Consider the following 23,623-nt stretch of genomic DNA (forward strand, 5'->3'; position numbering starts at 1 on the left):
CAGTTTGTCCCCATACTGTTGAAAACCATGGTCTGGCTTTTTAATGGTGGTTTTGGAGCAGTGGCTTCTTCCTTGCTGAGCGGCCTTTCAGGTTATGTCGATATAGGACTCGTTTTACTGTGGATATAGATACTTTTGTACCTGTTTCCTCCAGCATCTTCACAAGATCCTTTGCACCAAAGTACTTTTATCTCTAGGAGACAGAACACGTCTCCTTCCTGAGCAGTATGATGGCTGCGTGGTCCCATGGTGTTTATACTTGCGTACTATTGTTTGTACAGATGAACGTGTTACCTTCAGGCGTTTGGAAATTGCTCCCAAGGATAAACCAGACTTGTGGAGGTCCACAATTTTTTTTTCTGAGGTCTTGGCTGATTTTTTTTGATTTTCCCATGATGTCAAGCAAAGAGGCACTGCGTTTGAAGGTAGGCCTTGAAATACATCCACAGGTACACCTCCAATTGACACAAATTATGTCAATTAGCCTATCAGAAGCTTCTAAAGCCATGACATAATTTTCTGGAATTTTCCAAGCTGTTTAAAGGCACAGTCAACTTTGTGTATGTAAACTTCTGACCCACTGGAATTGTGATACAGTGAATTATAAGTTAAATAATCTGTCTGTAAACAATTGTTGGAAAATTACTTCTGTCATGCACAAAGTAGATATCTTAATTGACGTGCCAAAACTATAGTTTATTAACAAGAAATGTATGGAGTGGTTGAAAAACGAGTTTTAATGACTCCAAACTAAGTGTATGTAAACTTACGACTTCAACTGTAAATGCCCAATACCAAGAGTGTAATGTAACACATTTTAGAATATATGATATAAATGCTCAATACCGAGAGTGTAATGTAACACATGTTAAAGTTATCATTGGAAACTGACTGTAATAAACCAGTTTGTCCCTATCAGCACAATCATTACCCTTCACTCTCTCTATAATATCCCAGCAAAACACTAGAGATATGGCAAATAGTCTGACTCTGCAGCCACGTAATCAAGTCATCTAATTCTACTACCCATAGATTATCATTGTGGTCTGGTCCAGCTGATTGAGAGCAGTATGTGTTGAAATCTTCCCCATGTGTTTTTTGGCATGATTTCAATAATTTTTGAAGAATTTATGTTCCTGTTATCTTGTTTACCATCAGAGAATATTGCTTCTCTCATCACATAAAAATGATGCAGGTGAGTATGGAGGAGCTGTTACCTCATAAAAATGGAAATAAATCTGTACAGACATGAGGGATGTGTGGGGGGGAGACCAGGACCATTCACAGTTGAACTCACTCAGTTTAGCTCAACGCTGATTGTCTATTATTATTATTGTTTATTTTTTATCAAGAGAAGCCAAATGGCTTCCCTTGCATTCAATGCTACGGTTGGCAACAATGTCATACAACAGACAGCATCAGATAGATGGCCTACACATACTGAGTCAGAGAGATGCTGTTTCACTCGTTCAGATACATAACGCCTCTTGTGAATTAAAAGAAAATGGTTAAACACAGAGAGACGAAAGATATATTATTTTCTTTTCGTAATTTTTTTGTTATTCTCTGGGTAGAAAAATCTAGCTAGCTAGCTCAGCCATTCATTGGCTAGGCATTCAGAAGCTGGGCAGAAGGCCTTTGCCATTCAACTCTATTAGAGCAGAATTTTGGAGTGACAGTGGAAGCAACCAGTCACATTTTGACTTGCAATGGGTGGGACCATTTAAAAAAGAAAGTGACATGTCTAAGCCTTCTACTGAATGCGCAAGATAAAATAATTAGTGGCGCAAGCAGTAGTTTTCCCACGCTAAAGCTAGTAATGCTAGCTAGCTTTTGTTGTTGTAGTGTGACAATGTTAGCTAGCTTGTGTTGTAGTAATGTGACAATGGCGACAGTGTGGGACAAGCTTGGTTCAGGTGGGCAAGGGTGGGTAAGGATGGGAGGTTTGGAAAAGCTTGGTTTGGTTTGGGAGAGAGAGAGAGAGAGAGAGAGAGAGAGAGAGAGAGAGAGAGAGAGAGAGAGAGAGAGAGAGAGATGCCCCAGCATGAGTTTTTTATGCATGCGATGTCAGAATGAGCTCACTGTTCCAAAAGGTGATTGTTATGTAACAGGACAGTTCATCAAATCAAATGTATTTATAAAGCCCTTCTTAGATCAGCTGATATCTCAAAGTGCTGTACAGAAACCCAGCCTAAAACCCCAAACAGCAAGCAATGCAGGTGTAGAAGCACGGGGGCTAGGAAAAACTCCCTAAAGAGGCCAAAACCTAGTAAGAAACCTAGAGAGGAACCAGGCTATGAGTGGTGGCCAGTCCTCTTCTGGCTGTGCCAGGTGGAGATAATAACAGAACATGGCCAAGATGTTCAAATGTTCATAAATGACCAGCATGGTCAAATAATAATAATCACAGTAGTTGTCGATGGTGCAACAGGTCAGCACCTCAGGAGTAAATGTCAGTTGGCTTTTCATAGCCGATCATTGAGAGTATCTCTACCGCTCCTGCTGTCTCTAGAGAGTTGAAAACAGCAGGTCTGTGACAGGTAGCACGTCCGGTGAACAGGTCAGGGTTCCATAGCCGCAGGCAGAACAGTTGAAACTGGAGCAGCAGCACGGCCAGGTGGACTGGGAACAGCAAGTAGTCATCATGCCAGGTAGTCCTGAGGCATGGTCCTAGGGCTCAGGTCCTCCAAGAGAGAAAGAAAGAAAGAAAGAGAAAGAGAGAATTAGAGAGCATACTTAAATTCACACAGGTACACCGGATAAGACAGGATAAATACTCCAGATATAACAGACTGACCCTAGCCCCCCGACACATAAACTACTGCAACATAAATACTGGAGGCTGAGACAGAAGGGGTCAGGTGGCCCCATCCGATGATACCCCCGGACAGGCCCAAACAGGAAGGATAACCCCACCCACTTTGCCAAAGCACAGCCCCCACACCACTAGAGGGATATCTTCAACCACCAACTTACCATCCTGAGACAAGGCCGAGTATAGCCCACAAAGATCTCCGCCACGGCACAACCCAAGGGGGGGCGCCAACCCAGACAGGAAGACCACATCAGTGACTCAACCCACTCAAATGACGCACCCCTCCTAGGGATGGCATGGAAGAGCACCAGTAAGCCAGTGACTCAGCCCCTGTAATAGGGTTTGAGGCAGAGAATCCCAGTGGAGAGAGGGGAACCGGCCAGGCAGAGACAACAAGGGTGGTTCGTTGCTCCAGTGCCTTTCCGTTCACCTTCACACCCCTGGGCCAGACTACACTCAATCATAGGACCTACAGAAGAGATGAGTCTTCAATAACGACTTAAAGTTCGAGACCGAGTCTGCGTCTTTCACATGAATAGGCAGGCCATTCCATTAAAATGGAGCTCTATAGGAGAAAGCCCTGCCTCCAGCTGTTTGCTTAGAAATTCTAGGGACAATTAGGAGGCCTGCGTCTTGCGACCGTAGCATACGTGTAGGTATGTACGGCAGGACCAAATCGGAAAGATAGGTAGGAGCAAGCCCATGTAATGCTTTGTAGGTTAACAGTAAAACCTTGAAATCAGCCCTTGCCTTAACAGGAAGCCAGTGTAGGGAGGCTAGCACTGGAGTAATATGATCAAATATTTTGGTTCTAGTCAGGATTCTGGCAGCCGTATTTAGCACTAACTGAAGTTTATTCCGCCCTGAAACATATAATTGTATGGAATTGATTAGAATGTATAAAATCATAATCAATAAATGTGTAGTCCTAGTCAGAATTAGAGTAAAGACAATATGTCTTTATGGTATTGTAAACACAGACTGTCTGAGCTTGGTGCCGACCTGACTAGAGATTTTGGAGAGAACAGGGAGTACGTCTCAAGGACAAGGTCACTAATCTCTGTCGGCTGGGTAGCAAGACGTGTGTGCGTCTGTTTGTGTGTATGTGTGTGCATCTGTTTGTGTGTATGTGTGTGCGTATGGTTGTGTGAATGTGTGGGCGTGAGAAGTCAGTATAAAATGTATTGTTTTGTATTCTTAACTTTAGAACGTTCCCGTGAATAAACCTTTTTGACTATCTATTTTAGCTGGGCCTCCATCTGTTTCATTCGACCAGGATCTTACAAATTCTGGTTTGCAGACTGAGTAATATAATTAAATTGGGTTATGTACCTGGAGAACAAAATTCTCTTATCAATTGGTCATTCGGAGCCGGATCTCAATACCTGCCTCTGTCGTCCCAAGGAACTGCTGTAAACCGTGCACGGGCGGATCCAGGATCCGTAAGACAAAGACCTGACCTCCCAGTGGTGAACTGGTACACGACAGAGGTGGTGAAGAGATCCAAATTACATTGCTTTTCCCAGTCTACGAGAAGGTCAGTAACGCTTTATTCACGAATTTGGGGAATTGACGCTTGCGCTACATTCAGAAATATATTTTATTGTTTTTGTGTAGTTTAGGTGTTGATTTTAAATTCCCGTAGAGGGCATTCTTACCCGGTGACCTATCTTTAGAATTTTGTGTAGAGAAAAGTTTTAAAGGGAATGAAGTATTCTATGCAAATAAAGGGAAGGAATTGGGTGAAGAGCCACCTAGGAAGCAGTAGAAGGGGGTCCGTGATGACACCGGGTATCTGCAGTACCAAACTAAACTAAAGAATATTAGAGAATATATTAGAAGGTCCGTAAATGACGCGAGGTATCAGTGACACCAAGACTATCAGTGGACACTACCTATATAAACTAAAGAGATAGAAGAGATAGTAGAGGATCCGTAATGACACGAGGTATCAGTGGCTACCACCAAGACTATCAGAGGACACTACCTATATAAACTAAAGAGATGGAGAACAAAATTCTCTTATCAGAAACCTGGCACCATCCCTACAGTGAAGCATGGTGGTGGCAGCATTATGCTGTGGGGATGTTTTTCAGGGGCAGGGACTAGGAGACTAGTTAGGATTGAGGGAAAGATGAACAGAGCAAAGTACAGAGATCCTTGATGAAAACCTGCTCCATAGCGCTCAGGATCTCAGACTGGGGTGAAGGTTCACCTTCAACAGGACAACGACCTTAAGCACATAGCGTAGACAACGCAGGAGTGGCTTCGGGACAAGTCTCAGAATGTCCTTGAGTGGCCCCATCCAGAGCCCGGACTTGAGACCGATCAAACATCTCTGGAGAGACCTGAAAATAGCTGTGCAGCGACGCTCCCCATCCAACCTGACAGAGCTTGAGAGGATCTGCAGAGAAGAATGAGAGAAACTCCAGAAATGGGGTAGTGTTTGTAGACTGAGGTTTGGGGAAACAATTTAATCAATTTTAGAATAAGGCAGTAACATAACAAAATGTGGAAAAAGTCAATGTGTCTGAATACTTTCCCACTGTATGTATGTGTAACAGTATAACTTTAAACCGTCCCCTCGCCCCTACACGGGTGCGAACCAGGGACCCTCTGCACACATCAACAACAGTCACCCACGAAGCGTCGTTACCCATCGCTCCACAAAAGCCGCGGCCCTTGCAGAGCAAGGGGCAACACTACTAATAGGTTTCAGAGTAAGTGACGTAACTGATTGAAACGCTACTAGCGCGTACCCGCTAACTAGCTAGCCATTTCACATCCGTTACACTCACCCCCCTTTCAACCTCCTCCTTTTCCGCAGCAACCAGTGATCCGGGTCACGGCACCAATGTAACAGTATAACTTTAAACCGTCCCCTCGCCCCGACACGGGCGCGAACCAGGGACCCTCTGCACACATCAACAACAGTCACCCACGAAGCGTCGTTACCCATCGCTCCACAAAAGCCGCGGCCCTTGCAGAGCAAGGGGCAACACTACTAATAGGTTTCAGAGCAAGTGACGTAACTGATTGAAACGCTACTAGCGCGTACCCGCTAACTAGCTAGCCATTTCACATCCGTTACATATGTATACTGGCCCTATACCACAAACCCCAGAGTTGCCTTATTGCTATTATCAACTGGTTACCAACGTAATTTGAGGCGTTAAAAAGACCATGGCTTTTAGCCAATCAGCATTCAGGGCTCAAACCACCCAGTTTATAATGAACTTTATAAACTGGGTGGTTCTAGTCCTGAATGCTGATTGGCTGATAGCTGTGGTATATCAGACTGTATACAATGGGTATGACAAAACATTTATTTTTACTGCTCTAATTATGTTGGTAATCAGTTTATAATAGCAATAAGGCACCTCAGAGGTCTGTTGGATATGGCCAATATACTACGGCTAAGGGCTGAATACAGGCACGCCGCGTTGCATCGTGATAAACAGCCCTTAGTTGTGGTATATTGGCCATTTACCACACCTCCGTGCCTTATTGCTTAATTATGTGAAATACTACTATTGTTTGAATCCTCTAACACATACAGCAACACTTTTTAAAATCCAAGTTAATTTTATTGTTCTGCTTTTGAAATTGCACATAACCAATAGAACTTCTCATGCAGATTGTTCGAACTGGCTATTTGTCTCCTGACAATGGATGTGCTATGTATAGCAATCACAGTGGGTTTCAAAGTAGGGACTATTTTTCAAAATGGCTCCATTTGTTCATTCTATATCTGATTGTTTTGTAACCCTCTGCCCTGGGAGTGCTTATGTGAATGTGGGTGAATTTCACAGTCCTTACCGTTGATTCAGTGAAGAACAGTGACAAAGGGAAAATACTTAAGTAAATATTAAATCAGAACAATCTAATGTTTCCAGCCACAAAGGAAAAAAATAAGGATTGTGAAAGACATTTTAAAGGTTGAAATCAGAGATACTGCAGCCAGAAACCACAATAACTCTTTATTCCTAAAATGCCTGTACCCATCTGACACAATTCTACCAGTTAACTGACCACCAGGGTGACCTAAATATTTTTTTAGAATAGCCCATTATCTTTAAGAACTTACAATCAACAAAATTAAACCTAGACAATCAGGCTCCCATTGATTTTGTTATGATGTAAGAGCACAAGAACACAATTAGCCATGTCAAAATGCTTAAAATTGCAGGAAATTATCTTAACTGCAAAATGTTGTTTCAGCTCCTTGCCAAAATGTATAGAATTGCAAGAAATTAGCTTTAAAACTTTGCTGCCAAGATAATTTTTGACTCATTCTTTGGTCAGTGTATGTTTTCACACCGCTCAATGGTGGGTTGCGCCTCAAGACACCTGGGTCTCAAAACAAAAAAAAGTGTTGGAACCCCTGATCTAACTTCACATGGGTTGCCACTTGCCAGCATAAGAACCAGTCTTCACCATGAGTGGGCACACTACATGAAGGAACTCTACAATAGCGTTATCATACATTTCTGTTTTATTAATATACATAAATTGTTAAGAGGACCACAACCAATATACCATTTTAAACTTTGTTGAATGTGTATGTGTGTGGTCTCTGGTAGTGAAATGTGCAGCACCCTCAGATTCTTAACCGTCACTGACAAACCCCATTACGCTGCAACAGCATCTTCCACCGTGTGAATCACCACTATTTACAACAAAAATGTATATTTTAAAATGTATGTCAGCTGTGTGTAATAATAAATCATTTAGTGGGTGCTTATTTTCCTACGAAGGGACCTCACATCACAACAGTGAATAATCTGATGTTCCTGACTTCTCTATTTTCAATAAACCAAGTAAGACTACAGTAATCGCAAACTGGTGATCTAAAACAAGCAAGTAGGAGCAGAGGAGGTGGAACTAGTCAGAAACGACAGGATACCGGTTGTACAGAAACAAGTACTCACGTATACCATCTGCTTTTTTGCAACTCAAACATAAGTGTAAAACAAATCACCTTCTCAAAACCACAAAAATAAGTAACCAGAATATACATTTGCAGATACTTCATCCAACACCCATATATTTTATTTTCTAAATTAATGTGTTTCCAAGAAATACAGATAGAAATGGCAATGTCAGGAATCTACTTTTTACTTAACATTTCATGTAGAAACTATCTGAAGTGACAAAATACAATGAATGGCATGTTCCCAGGTGAGGATTAAAGTGCAGATGGGGGTGGGGGGGTTTCATAAAGAGTAAGGTTAGGTCAAAGGTCACTCTCCAGAGCGGCAGCACGCCCTGAAGCCACACTGCAGGTTCTGGCAGCCGCTGGCCGTATCAGCATGGGGACCTGCAGAGAGAGGCCACAGTCAGAACAGTCAATCACTCACTCATAGGCTATGTACTGCTGTGCCCATTCGTTTTACCTTGCCGGTGCGCCGGCTGGGCGGAGTTTGCACTTCAGGGCCAATGGAATGGTCTCAAATTCCAATGGCCTGGTCAAGTTAAAACCAATGCACCTATTAACAGGAAATGTAACTCCTCCCAAGTAGGGCTACCGCCCACTCTTCCGACTGGTTAAGAAACAATGTCAAAAGGTACTGTTTACACTATGGAGTTAAACATTAAGTTGTGACACTTAACAGTAAATGTATTTCGCCGACTAGCTACCTAAAGGCCCACTTACCTTGCACCTCACAAGATCAGCAGGACTGTTACATAACTTACACTGGGAAATGTGCTGGACAGCCAGGTGAGGTTAGGTATGATTGTTATAACAGAGGGTTATCAAAGCACATTCATTATTAGTCTTTCCGGATAAGCCCCATAGAGAGATTCTTTAATCCTGCGACCAAATTCACATAGAAATGCGAGTTATATACACTACCGTTCAAAAGTTTGGGGTCACTTAGAAATGTCCTTGTTTTGGAAAGAAAAGCACATTTTTTGTCCATTAAAATAACATAAAATTGTATTTCTGATCAGTGTAGACATTGTTAATGTTGTAAATGACTATTGTAGCTGGAAACAGCTGATTTTTCATGGAATATCTCCATAGGCGTACTGAGGCCCATTATCAGCAACCATCACTCCTGTGTTCCAATGGCACGTTGTGTTAGCTAATCCAAGTTTATCATTTTAAAAGGATAATTGATCATTAGAAAAACCTTTTGTAATTATGTTAGCACAGCTGAAAACTGTTGTCCTGATTAAAGAAGCAATAAAACTGGCCTTCTTTAGACTAGTTGAGTATCTGGAGCATCAGCATGTGGGTTCGATTACAGGCTCAAAATGGTCAGCAACAAATAACTTTCTACTGAAACTTGTCAGTCTATTCTTGTTCTGAGAAATGAAGGCTATTCCATGCGAGAAATTGCCAAGAAACTGTAGATCTCATACAACGCTGTATACTACTCCCTTCACAGAACAGCACAAACTGGCCCTAACCAGAATAGAAAGAGTGGGAGGCCCCGGTGCACAACTGAGCAAGATGACGAGTACATTAGTGTCTAGTTTGAGATGCCTCAAGTCCTCAACTGGCAGCTTCATTAAATAGTACCCGCAAAACACCAGTCTCAACGTCAAGTGAAGAGGCGACTCCGGGATGCTGGCCTTCTAGGCAGAGTTTCACTGTCCAGTGTCTATCATTTTGCCCATCTTAATCTTTTCTTTTTATTGGCCAGTCTGAGATATGGCATTTTCTTATCAACTCCGCCTAGAAGGCCAGCATCTCGGAGTCGCCCCGGATTTTCCAGGATTTTTGCCCATTCTTCAAGGCAAAACTGCTCCAGCTCCTTCAAGTTGGATACGTTCCGCTGGTGTACAGCAATCTTTAAGTCATACCACAGATTCTCAATTGGAATGAGGTCTGGGCTTTGACTAGGCCCACCACTCAAATGTTGCTTTAGCAGTATGCTTAGGGTCATTGTCCTGCTGGAAGGTGAACCTCCGTCCCAGTCTCAAATCTCTGAAAGACTGAAACAGGTTTCCCTCAAGAATTTCCGTATTTAGCGCCATCCATCATTCCTTCAATTCTGATCAGTTTCCCAGTCCCTGCCGATGAAAAACATCCCCACAGCATGATGCTGCCACCACTATGCTTCACTGTGGGGATGGTGTTCTCTGGGTGATGAGAGGTGTTGGGTTTGCGCCAGACATAGCGTTTCCCACATGCCTTTTGGCGAACAACAAACATGTTTGGTTATTTTTTTCTTTAACTTCTCTAGGATAGGGGGCAGAATTTTCACATTTGGATGAAAAGCATACCCAAATTCAACTTGCAGCTACTCATCCCCAGAAGATATGCATATTGTTAGTAGATTGATAGAAAACACTTGGAAGTTTCTAAAACTGTTTGAATCATGTCTGTGAGTGTAACAGGACTTATTTAGCAGGCGAAACCCCGAGGACAAACCATTGATTGTTTTGAGGTCACTTTTCAATGAGTTTTCATTGGGAAACCAGATTTCTAAGGGACCTGCTTGCAGTTCCTTCCGCTTCCACTGGATGTCAACAGTCTTGAGAAATTGGTTGAGGTAAAGTCACATTAAGTGTCCTGTTAGATAGAAGCGCGTGACCAGAAAGCTGGCTATAGTTGGTTTTAATCCTGTATTGAACACAGATCATCCCGTCTTCCATTTTATCGATTATTAACGTTAAAAAATACCTAAAGTTGTATTACAAAAGTAGCTAGAAATTTTTTGGCAAAGTTTACAGGTAACCTTTGAGATATTTTGTAGTCACTTTTTTCTGGCCACTCTTCTGTAAAGCCCAGCTCTGTGGAGTGTACGGCTTAAAGTGGTCCTATGGACAGATACTCCAATCTCTGCTGTGGAACTTTGCAGCTCCTTCAGGGTTACCTTTGGTCTTTTTGTTGCCTCTCTGATTAATGCCATCCTTGCCTGGTCCGTGAGTTTTGACAGGTTTGTTGTAGTGCCATATTCTTTCCATTTTTTTATAATGGATTTAAAATGGTGCTCCGTGGGATGTTCAAAGTTTGATATATTTTTTAACCCAACCCTGATCTGTACTTCTCCACAACTTTGTCCCTGACCTGTTTGGAAAGCTCTGTGGTCTTCATGATGCCACTTGCTTGGTGGTACCCCTTGCTTAGTGGTGTTGCAGACTCTGGGGCCTTTCAGAACAGGTGTATATATACTGGTACACCAGCTTCAAAACAGCTGAAAATCCAATATTTTCTGTTATTGAAAAGATATTTCACAGCGGTTTAAATGGTAAAAATATTCTCTACACTATACATTGCTTGTTTTGTCACAAACTAAAATTAGACAAACTATTAGAATCTCAGCAACCAGGAAATGGCAGAGTGATTTCTGCATATTGCACCTTTAATACAATCCACAGCCAAAACTAAATGACCTGGCATTACATGCCTCAGAGAGGCGCAGGATAACATTTTTTGTGCATAGCATTTTTATAGATTTGTTTAAATACAATTTCTTGAGGAAAAACATTTTTCAGTGTAATTGCCAATAATCTTTCAGAACTTACAATCAACAAAATAAGTTAGACAATCAGACCCCCATTATAACAAAATCAATGTTAGAGCACAACACAGCATTAGCCATGTCAAAATGCGTAGAATGCAGGATACTAGCTTAAAAACAGCTAAATGTTCTTTCAGCTCCATGCCAAAATGTTCAGAATTGCAGGAAATTTGCTTTAAAACTGCTAAATGTTCTCTCCGCTGCCAAGATTATATTTTTTTACTTATTCTTGGTCAGTGTATGTTTTTTCAGTGCTCAACCCTTATGGTGGGTTGCGACTCAGACACCTCAATTGGTGGGTCTCGAAGCAAAAACATTTGGGAACCCCTGATCTAACTCACATGGGTTGTTACTTGCCAGCATGAGCACCAGTCTTCACCATGAGTAGGCACAATACATGAACGAACTCTACAATAGCGTTATAATCAATTTCTTAGTTTTATTAAAACCTCTTAAGGATCCCGTAGGATCGTTGTCCCTATACCGGGACAGTTGTTGCTAATGTGCGCTAATGTGGCTAGAATGACGTAAGTAACAGCAAACTTTCCAGGACATAGACATGACTTATATGGGCAGAAAGCTTCAATTCCTGTTAATCTAACTGCACTGTCTAATATTCAGTAATCTTGCTCTGACTTGTTATCCTGAGGGTCCCAGACATAAAATGTAGCATAGTTTTATTTGATAAAATAAAATTTTATATTCAAATGTAGGAACTGGGTTCTACAATTTCAACCCCTGCTGTCTCTGGCTCCACACCCACCCCGCTCGACCATCTAGATGTGTGAAGGTTAGTGTTTTTTCTTTAGGGAAGCTAAATATCCATCATGTATGACATTATTTAGGAGTGTGTAAGCTTATATATTGTATTACCATATCATGTTTGTATGATCTCTATAGTTATGTACTTGAAAACGTATCAATTGTCCAATTCGGCATATTTGGGCAGACTTGATAGAAAATATTGTGCAGTATTGCAATGATTCACTGGATCAGTCTGACATTTTGTACACACACTGCTGCCATCTGGTGGCCTAAACTCCTATATGATATTATGGCCTTTCTCTTGCATTTTAAAACGCATGTTTTTTTGTTTGTATTATCTTTTACCAGATATGTGTTAAATTCTCCTACATTAATTTCACATTTCCACAAACTTCAAAGTGTTTCCTTTCAAATGATATCAAGAATATGCATATCCTTGCTTCAGGTCCTGAGCTACAGGCAGTTAGATATGTAATTTTAGACAGAAATTGGGGGAAAAAAGGGTTACTCTACATAATCGTTAATAAGAAGACCACAATGGAAGTACGTTGTTAAACGTTGTTGTGGCATCCCCAATCATTTTAAATGCATTGTGTCCACATGTGGTCGTTTTGTGTCCACATGTGGTCGTTTTGTGTTGTAAAATAAATTAAATTCAAGAAATGTATAAAATTGTGCATCACTCATATCCTTGTATGAATACGTTGCCTGATACGAGGGTGTTTTCCCAGTTTTCCCTAATGTTGTGCGTTTTGTGTGTGTGCGTTACCGTTGATGTTGTCGCAGTAGTAGAAGTGTTCATCATTGAGGGCAGGACAAGCTGACACCAGCTCCTGTAGCCCAACCTCAGTGATGAGGAGACATCCAGACAGGTTCAGATGCTCCAGGAGAGGAAGACCTCCACGCTGAGACAGCGCCCTGAAACACACACACTTAGAGTATATAATACACAATCATTTGTACCTACTCACAGTCAATATCAGTAAACCAAAAAAAATGTACAGAATTTATCCACAGGTATAATACATATGCATGTTTGTCGTTTCTTTGAAGCGCAGCATCCCAAGCAGTTTTACCTCAAGCCCAGGTCTGTAACCCGATAGCATCCAGAGAGGCTGAGGAATCTCAGCGAGCGCCGAGCGTCTGACTGATCAGTTCTGTTGTAAAGCTCCAGGCACCGCTGGCCCCCAGAGGAGCATTTAGTCCAAAACTCTGCGCCTGCACTGCCCCTGGTGGTGTAAGACAAACACTGCAGCCCTCCATAAGTCCTCAGGGCCATCTCACCAGTGCAGCAGGTTGAATGGCCACAGCAGGCCTCCCCAAGCCCATACTGCTGCTGCCAGTAGGAGGTGCTATAGCTTGTCCTGAGGCCCCGCCTCCTACTCCTCCTGCAGCAACACGAACCTCCTGGCTTCGTCGCCACAAAGCCTCGCCCCTCAGGGGTAGACACTCCCCCGCGGCGGTTCCACTCTGCTGCATCCTCGATGTCGGCCAGCTCCGAAGGGTCCAGGACCCAGACCCTGGAGGGGCTGCTGAACCGTCTCCCCGTACGCCGCTTGAAGATCAGGGCCTGCCGGCTGCCCCCCGCCAAACGGAGGCTCCGCTCGTCCAGCAGACTGATGGGAGGCAGGCTCTTCAGAAGCTTGGCTTGCCGGTCAGATCGTTTCTGAGAGGTGGACAGCTTCTTCAGGGTGTGGTCAGTGATCTTCTCACAGCCTGAAAGGTCCAGGTGCTCAAGATACGGACATGCCCCCAGAGATGACCAACTGACAGAAAAGAAGTGAAAAGAAATCAAATCAATTAGGGGAGAAGAGAGACAAGTTCAATAGTTAATCATACCCTGTAGTCTTCAGCATAATTGGTCTGGCTATGGATGGCATACCTGTCAAAGGCGGAGTCTGTGACATCAGTCTGAGTGAGGTCCAGGTGGGTGAGATTAGGACAGAGACTAAGGAGCTGACGCACCTATGGCAGCAGACACACATACAGCACCAGTTAAAGTTTGGACACACCTACTTATTCAAGAGTTTGTTTATTTTTACTATTTTCTACATTGTAGAATAATAGTGAAGACATCAAAACTATGAAATGACAGTTAAACAAATCAAAATATATTTTATATTTTAAATTCTTCAAAGTAGCCACCCTTTGCCTTGACAGCTTTGCACACTCTTGGCATTCTCTCAACCAGCTTCATGAGGTAGTCACCTGGAATGCTTTTCTAACAGTCTTGAAGGAGTACCCACATATGCAGGGCACTTGTTGGCTGCTTTTCCTTCACTCTGCAGTCCAACTCATCCCATCTCAATTGGGTTGAGGTCAGGTGATTGTGGAGGACAGGTCAAATGATAATAAATAAAAAAAATACTGAACCTTTATTTAACTAGGCAAGACAGATAAGAATAAATGAATATTTACAATGACAGCCTACCGGGGAACAGTGGGTTAACTGCCTTGTTCAGGGGCAGAACGACAGATATCTTACCTTGTCAGCTCAGGGATTCGATCCAGCAACCTTTTAGTTAATGGCCCAACGCTTTAACCACTAGGCTACCTGCCACCCCACCATGAATCTGATGCAGCACTCCATTACTCTCCTTCTTGGTCAAATAGCCCTTATACAGCCTGGAAGTGTGTTTTGGGTAATTGTCCTGTTGAAAAACGAATGATGCTCCCACTAAGCACAAACCAGATGGGATGGCATATGGCTGCAGATTGCTGTGGTAGCCATGCTGGTTAAGTGTGCATTGAATTCTAAATAAATCACAGACAGTGTCAACAGCAAAGCACCCTCACACCACCTCCTCCATGCTTCATGGTGGGAACCACACATACGGAGATCATCCGTTCACCTACTCTGCGTCTCACAAAGACACAGCGGTTGGAACCAAAAATCTCACATTTGGACTCATCAGACCAAAGGACAGATTTCCACTGGTCTAATGTCCATTGCTCGTGGTTCTTGGCCCAAGCAAGCCTCTTCTTATTATTGGTGTCCTTTAGTAGTGGTTTCTTTGTAGTAATTTGACCATGAAAGCCTGATTGATGCAGTTTCCTCTGAACAGTTGATGTTGAGATGTGTCTGTTACTTGAACTCTGAAGCATTTATTTGGGCTGCAATTTCTGAGGCTGGTAACTAATTAACTTATCCTCTACAGCAGAGGTAACTCTGGGTCTTCCTTTTCTGTGGTGGTCCTCATGAGAGCCAGTTTCATCATAACGCTTGATGGTTTTTGCTACTGCACTTGAAGGATTGACTGACCATGTCTTAAAGTAATGGACTGTCATTTCTCTTTGCTTATTTGAGCTGTTCTTGCCATTATATGGACCCGGTCTTTTACCAAATAGGGCTATCTTCTGCATAAACGCCTACCTTGTCACAACACAACTGATTGGCTCAAATGCATTATGAAAGAAATTCCACAAATTAACTTAAGGCAGACCTGTTAATTGAAATGCATTCCAGGTGACTACCTCATGAAGCTGGTTGAGAGAATGCCAAGTGTGTGCAAAGCTGTCATCAAGGCAAATCGCAAATATAAAACATTTGTGTAACACTCTTTTGGCTACTACGTGATACCATGTGTGTCATTTCATAGTTTTGATGTCTTCACTATTATTCTACAACGTAGAAAATAGTCAAAAATAAAGAAAAACCCTGTAATGAGGAGGTGTCCAAATGTTTGACTGGTACTGTATACATACAGATCATTAACCTACACTCTGCCATGTAGAGCCTAGTCAGTCTGAAACATCCTTCATTCACACGCCAGCTTCTCTCATTACTTAGAGAATAGGAAGCTTTGTATTAGTAGCACTGCTTTATTGATGTTCTAGGCATATGATCATAAATATTCATACCATCTTACTGGAGACCGTAGAGCTGTAGGCCAGAACGATGGACCTGACAGAGGAACCCACAGCTGGCAGAAGGTTCTGGATCATTTCATTCAGTAGCATCTTCTCCCTCTGAGCTGAGCTTATAGCCAATGAGTCTTCACAAGTCTCATCTAAACAAGGGAGAAAATGGGTACACCAGAGATGAGGTAATAGGACAAGACGTCCGGAAAACCGCCCTAACAGTTCATCCAAATCTGTAAACACTGTCACTTCAATCAAGCTATGCATTTTCCCTGGATCAATCCTTTAGATGTACTCCTGACAAACACATTAGACTGACTGGGGTTGACACCGTTCGGAGTAGAGGTCGACCGATTATGATTTTTCAACACCGATACCGATTATTGGAGGACCAAAAAAAGCCGATACCCGATTTTGAACATTTATTTGGAATAATGACAATTACAACAATACTGAATGAACACTTATTTTAACTTAATATAATACATCAATAAAATCAATTTAGCCTCATAAATAATGAAACATGTTCAATTTGGTTTAAATAATGCAAATACAAAATGTTTTGAGAAGAAAGTAAAAGTGCAATATGTGTAAAAAAGCTAACGTTTAAGTTCCTTGCTCAGAACATGAGAACATATGAAAGCTGGTGGTTCCTTTTAACATGAGTCTTCAATATTCCCAGGTAAGAAGTTTTAGGTTGTAGTTATTATAGGAATTATAGGACTATTTATCTCTATACCATTTGTATTTCATATACCTTTGACTATTGGATGTTCTTATAGGCACTTTAGTATTGCCAGTGTAACAGTATAGCTTCCGTCCCTCTCCTCGCCCCTACCTGGGCTCGAACCAGGAACACATCGACAACAACCACCCTCGAAGCATCGTTACCCATTGCTCCACAAATGCCGCGGTCCTTGCAGAGCAAGGGGAACAACTACTTCAAGTGATGAGTGATGTCACCGATTCAAACGCTATTAGTGCGCACCCGGCTAAGTAGCTAGCCATTTCACATCGGTTACACCAGCCTAATCTCGGGAGTTGATAGGCTTGAAGTCATAAACAGCTCCATGCTTGAAGCACAGCGAAGAACTGCTGGCAAACGCACGAAAGTGCTGTTTGAATGAATGCTTACGAGCCTGCTGCTGCCTATCACCTCTCAGTCAGACTGCACTATCAAATATAAAATCATAGACTTAATTATAACATAATAACACACAGAAATACAAGCCTTTGGTCATTAATATGGTCAAATCCGGAAACTATCATTTCGAAAACAAAATGTTTATTATTTCAGTGAAATACGGAACCGTTCCGTATTTTAATCTAACGGGTGGCATCCCTAAGTTTAAATATCGCTGTTAGATTGTACAACCTTCAATGTTATGTCATAATTATGTACAATTCTGGCAAATTAATTACGGTCTTTGTTAGGAATAAATGGACTTCACACAGTTCGCAACGAGCCAGGTGGCCCAAACCGCTGCATATACTGTGACTGCTTGCACGGAACGCAAGATAAGTGACACAATTTCCTTAGTTATAAGAAATTCATGTTAGCAGGCAATATTAACTAAATATGCAGGTTTAAAAATATATACTTGTGTATTGATTTTAAAGAAAGGCATTGATGTATATGGTTAGGAACACATTGGTGCAACGACAGTGCTTTTTTAGCAAATGCGCTTGTTAAAATCCACACCCGTTTGGCGAAGTAGGCTGTGATTCGATGAGAAATTAACAGGCACCGCATCGATTATATGCAACGCAGGACACGCTAGATAAACTAGTAATATCAACCATGTGTAGTTAACTAGTGATTATGTTAAGATTGATTGTTTTTTATAAGATAAGTTTAATGCTAACTAGCAACTTACCATGGCTTCTTGCTGCCCTCGCGTAACAGGTAGTCAAGCCTGCCACGCAAGCTCCTCGTGGAGTGCAAAGTAAGGCAGGTGGTTAGAGCGGTGGACTAGTAACCGTAAGGTTTACAAAAACGAATCACCGAGCTGACAAGGTAAAAGTCTGTCGTTCTGCCCCTGAACAAGGCAGTTAACCCACCGTTCCTAGGGCGTCATTGAAAATAAGTGTTCTTAACTGACTTGCCTAGTTAAATAAAAGGTGTAAAAAAATAAAATAAAGACTACAGTCCAAAACTACCGATTGTTATGAAATTGGCCCTAATTAAATCGGCCATTCCGATTAATCGGTCGACCTCTAGTTAGGAGGCTGAAAGAGCTCACCAGACTCATCCACATCTGCATCCTCATCCCACTCCTGGTAGGCCTTGCCCTCATCCTGCAGACTCTTCACCCACTCCTCATCCGGTTCCTGATTCAGATCAGCTGGGGGGCCGCGATAGTGATCCCCTGGGAAACAGACAAATGGCACTGTCTTATTTCTTATCAGTGTCTTATTTCTTTAAGAGGAAAAACAAGTGTCAAAATATTTTATTGGCAGCTTTTACAGTGTTGACTGCTTCACCATCAGTGAGGATAAAAGTATAAAAGGTCAACACTGATATCTCTGTACCTCTGGCCCAGCGTACAGGGTAGAGGTGCCTCCACAGAGAGCCGGTCTTGGCCAGGTCGGACCAGGCTGAGGACACCTGGCCACAGTGACACAGGTCCTCAGGACCCAGGTAGCGGAACAGATGCAGCAGGATCTCTGTAGGTAGCTGGGAGATGTGGGTGGAGCACAGCTCTTTCTCTAGTTCTGAGGATTGATAACCAGAGTTTATTTGTATTCTTTTTTTTTCTTTAAATAGTCGTGTAGTGTACAATACATACTGAACTCAAGTGCTTATGAAAAGTTACTTAAGTAATGCTCCTCTACAGTTCGGGGTAAAAAGAATAAGAATAATTGCTAGACCACAGCAATAACACAGAAACAGAAGTGTGATTCAGCCGTCTGTAGAAATGGTTTTGGTAAGCATTAAAGCCACACCTCGACAAACATTTGGTTCTGGGAAATTTGGCCAACACATTTCCTAATGTACTGACCACATCCTCCAATATAGCGTAGTTATGACTAAGTTGAAGTTGAGAAGTGTGTTGCGGAAGGAGATATTAGGTAAAGGGATTGCATGGCGATAGATGTCATATGGAGGAGGCTGTGTATGCTGGGGAGAATACAGGTGAATCATAGCCGTCACCAAGATGTAGGTGTGCACTCTAGAGAAAGCAATAAAGGGGTCTGTGACTCACCATCAGTTTTCTCGTGGTCAGCATACTTGAAGGCCTTGTGCAGCTCCTCTGCCTGGCTCCACAGACTGAGCCCCTTCAGCACTTCTGCTGCACAGTCCCATCGCTGCTGGCTACAGTGCTGTGCCATCACCTGCTTCTTGAGGTCTTTCAGCTCCTCATAGGAGAAGTACTGCATCAGCATGGGCTGGAACACCTGGAATAGACCCCATTACATAACAAACACATATAAAGCAATCCATTATTATGAGCTAGACAAAAAGACCAACAGTTGAACAGAATATCTTATTTGCTGGTACTGTTAAGATATGGAGGGAAGGTTACTGTTAGGACATAGACAAAACACACTATCCAGATTACACTTCCACACACTCCATTCCCCCAGGAGGCAGCAGCATCCTTGTCCAGATGCTGAGTCTGGTTGATTAGCACATCATGTGCTGACAATTAGGGTGATGGTCAGTCAGTGTCCCAGTTTACAAGCCTTGATGCTGCTGGGTTTGTTTGGCAGCCATGAGGCTTTTCGTTTGATTTTGAGTCTAGTTTGGGCATGCCTGTTTATAGGTTTCGGTTTTGTACGTTATTTTCGTTACTATCTGAACAACTAATAAACCGCTTGTGCTCGCCGACCCAAAGGAGTCAAGACAGAGCTGGGCACATACTCTTATTTCTCACAAATGCACACATTCATTCAGGTTACAGACCATGTAACTAGGCCTAGGACCACTAAAAGTGAGTGCAACAATATCTGTAGGCTAGTTATGGGTTTTGTGACAGTACCCATTCATGGACAGAACACTATATAACAAACATGTATTAATAATTGGTAACACTTTATTTGGATAGTCCATCTAGTAACCTTAACCTTTATCTTAAACTTAGCCCTTATTCTAACCCTAACCTTAGCAAGCAGTTGCTTATCAACAGATCAATTTTTGATCGTATGACCATATGTAGAGGATCAACAGATGGACTATCCAAATAAAGTGTGACCTAATCATTTACACAGTAAGTCCTACATCCGAATACCTCAACTTAATTATTACATTATTTAATCATACCTCTTCCTCCTCCTTCATGTGGGGTAAGAAGTCCTGTGTGAATGCCTCCAGTCGCTCTTTCAGTTGCCGGGCATAGTTCAGCTGCTCATACTCGCTCTGCAATTATATCGTAATCATGACATCATACACGACTGACTGTCATTCACCCAACTTAAATAAATGCCATCAATCCTCAGCTTCAGTCAAATCAAACCACACAATCGTAACACTCAAGAGTGAACAGACCAATAAAATACTCTAACAAATACTTTCACTTGTAGGATAAGAAAATTATTAACAGGCGAAACTGAAAAATACCACCCGTAACTTTTTTTCATCCAATATTCCATTGATGAATCTGCAGAGACTTAACCAAAAAGTATTATAATTGCATTTACAAACAATTAAACAAAGTCTTGTTTATCTGAGCTGAAATTAAAACATTTCCTGTCCTGGTTGAAGACCAAGTACAGATTTCCAAATTCTGCTCTTACAAAGGAAATTCCACCGTTTGGTAAGAGCAGATTATGATTGGGACAGACTCAAAGCAGATGTTAAAATGTACACAATTGCACCATCCAGGACAGGCCATTTCTTGTTTGTACATGGCTACAACATTTGTCTCCAAAAGCTCCGGAACCGGGTCACAGAAACAATTCTGCCTGGAACCAAAATAGGCCAGCAGTCTCTCTCTCTCAAAACAGCTTGTGGCATCTATAAACAGAGTCTCCCTGTAATGTTCACAGGCCCATGCAATTTGTGTCCTGCTTGGTGCTCCCTACAAGCTACAAAATACAGCTCCTCCTAACACCAAATATAGGCTACTGTATACAATCAGCATAACGAGGAGAGGCTATAAGGTCATTCCTGATCAGTAAAACGACCAACCAAAATCTAAAACTGACGTTTTGCAGGTCAGGAAAGTCCATTTAGGCTTTTCCAAAATAATGCCAAGAATTGAACAGATTCCCTTTAAAGGAATTGAGGCATAATTATTATTGTTCAATCATGTGTTGAGTTTAGAAACACCAGTTTCACTAATGTAAGGGGTAAAAAATAAAAAAGGTAACAGGAAACCTAGCTGAGGAACGCTCAACTCAGTTGTCTTATATCGAGACGGAGATGAGTTTGGTTAACTGTTCCCGGGATTTGCTAGCAACATCTTTGAGCCACAATCAGTCGATTCTTGTAAAAATGTAAATTCTGAAAACACTTACCTATACCTATGTTTGTCCAATACAACTGCAGTCCTTCCGCGGGGTGCTGAAATTCATACTTTTAATTAACCTTTAGCGACTACAACCGCCAACTTTTTCCTTGTTGCTCGTACTACGTAAGCCGAGATGCAATTGGGTCTGTGCTATCCGGAATCCTTGGGACGTCCCTACCCCATTTAAGTTTAAGTTGTTAAGGTTAGGGGTTAAAGTTAGGGTTTAGGGTTGGGAGATCCCAAGGATACCGGATAGTAAGTACAAGCAACGACGAAAAGGTCGGTGGTTGTATTCGCTAAACAGAAGGACTGTAGCTGTACAGGACAAACAAAGGTACAGGTAAGTGTTTTCAGAATTGACATTTTTACAAGACTCGACTGATGGTGACTCAACATTGTTGCTAGTAAATCCCGCAACCAGTTATCAAAACTAAACTCCGCCTCGATATAAGAGAACAGTGTTGAGCGTTTCTCAGTTACAGGAAACCAAGACCTTCCTTATCCAACAACGTGTTGTTGTTAAAATGACATGTCTGAAGGCTGAATCACTACAGGGATAGGCTATCATTTCAGTGCAGACATGACTCAGTGATACACAACACAAAGTCCAAGGAGCAAAAGGTATTATTTGTGAGTCTTCATAAATGTTATGTTGGTGGCAGTACTTTTGCTGATATCATTAGTGGAGTCACCTTAACGCTTCTCAGCCCTTTCTCAAACAGGGACAACATCTCTGAGAGCTTGTTATCGGAGTGCACGTTATACACTGTGCAGCTGCGCTGTTGCAACAGGCCGATGATACACTCGTTTTCAATCTGTTCGTGCATCTTGAACTCCTTGAAGGTGGCACACAGTGACTGAAGAAATGAGCGGAAGTCATTGTTGTTGGAGAAGTTGGTCTGTGACAGCTGTGGTATAAAGGAAATAAATAACATGTCAAAGTTTCTCAGATCGTAATAGCATACCTGCACACAACCATAGCAACAGAACTGTGGACATGCCTGTATGAGTGGAACTAAGCCTCATTAACGTGACCTTAGGTATGCTCCCTCTAATTCTCCCATCTCTCTCGGCGGACCTGAGCCCTAGGATCATGCGTCTCCTGGCTGTCCCCAGTCTGCATGGTCATACTCTGATCCAGTTTCTGCTGTTCTAACTGCGGCAATGGAACCCTAACATGTTCACTGGATGTGCTAACTTGTACCGGACCTGTTGCTCTCTCCCTCTCCACCGCATTTACTGTCTCGACCTCTGAGTGCTTGGCTATGAAAAGCCAACTGACATTTACTCATGAGTTGCTGACATGTTGCCCTCTATAACCACTGATTATTATTTGACGTCTTAAAGAACGATCTGGATCTGTACTCTTATAATCTCCACACAGCACAGCCAGAAGAGGACTGGTCACCCCTTGGATCCTGGTTCCTCTAGTTTTCTTCCTAGGTTCCTGCCTTTCTAGGGAGTTTTTCCCAAGCCAGCGTGCTTCTACATTTGCATTCCTTGCTTACTCTTTGGGGGTTTAGGCTGGATTTCTGTATAAGCACTTTGTGAGATCTGCTGGTGTAAAGGGCTTTATAAATACATTTGATTGATTAATGCCCGCAGAACCGTTCATTCCGCTGTTCATTGCTTGGATGGGCACAAAGTAACTTAGCTTGCTAGCTAAGTTATGCATGAATTGTATTGTGTTTTGCTCATGCCATGTTATGACGTTAGGTAAAGGGAAAACAATATTAACTAGCTAGCCACACTGTAATGGTTTAGCTAGCTAGCTAGCTAAGATATCGTGTTGCATAACAAAAGGGCTAGAAAACTTCAGACTCGTCTTCGGCAGCCACGTAACTAGCTAGAACTAAAGTGTTTGTTACCTACTAAATAGCCAAGTTAGCTACACTGGCTATCCTGTCATTACCTAGCTAGGTTAGCTTGCTAAGAAACTGGTTGAGACCTTTCCCAACTAGCCAGCGACTGATATACTGTAGCTAACTAATGCCAAAAACTATGCCAAAAACACACCCATTTCTCAGGCTAGCTAAACCACTGCGATAGCAGCAGACGATAGCTAGCTTTTTGAGCATATTCTCAATTCATATTCCTCCATACACACCTTCTCGCAGTAAAGTCCTACCAACTGTTTCATTCGCCAATGTGGGCCAGTAAAAACATCCACCTCGTCGGGAAAAGGTGCCATCCTTACTCCATAAACACTAGTCAGCACTGACGTTGCACGCTAGCTAACTGGTTAGCTTAGC

The 23,623-nt window shown here is 42.3% G+C and overlaps 1 protein-coding gene across 3 annotated transcripts; it reads right to left on the minus strand.

The window, feature by feature from the left end:
* Positions 1 to 6,780: 6,780 nt before the first annotated feature.
* Positions 6,781 to 23,623, minus strand: LOC120052569 (F-box/LRR-repeat protein 5-like). Of its 3 annotated transcripts, XM_038999552.1 has the most exons (11): positions 23,479 to 23,623; positions 22,064 to 22,279; positions 20,183 to 20,278; positions 19,125 to 19,317; positions 18,451 to 18,633; positions 18,162 to 18,287; positions 15,919 to 16,067; positions 13,940 to 14,022; positions 13,134 to 13,823; positions 12,827 to 12,975; positions 6,781 to 8,135 (listed from the first exon to the last, which is right to left on the minus strand). In XM_038999552.1, the coding sequence occupies exons 1-11, from the start codon at positions 23,560 to 23,562 to the stop codon at positions 8,059 to 8,061; spliced, it is 2,046 nt and encodes a 681-aa protein (XP_038855480.1). In that variant the 5' UTR covers positions 23,563 to 23,623; the 3' UTR covers positions 6,781 to 8,058. The 3 variants fall into 3 exon arrangements, with proteins under 3 accessions (XP_038855480.1, XP_038855481.1, XP_038855482.1); XM_038999553.1 differs by lacking the exon at positions 22,064 to 22,279; XM_038999554.1 differs by lacking the exons at positions 22,064 to 22,279; positions 23,479 to 23,623 and adding an exon at positions 20,490 to 20,846.

This window comes from Salvelinus namaycush, chromosome 8 (genome assembly GCF_016432855.1).
Source record: "Salvelinus namaycush isolate Seneca chromosome 8, SaNama_1.0, whole genome shotgun sequence".
NCBI lineage: Eukaryota > Metazoa > Chordata > Actinopteri > Salmoniformes > Salmonidae > Salvelinus > Salvelinus namaycush.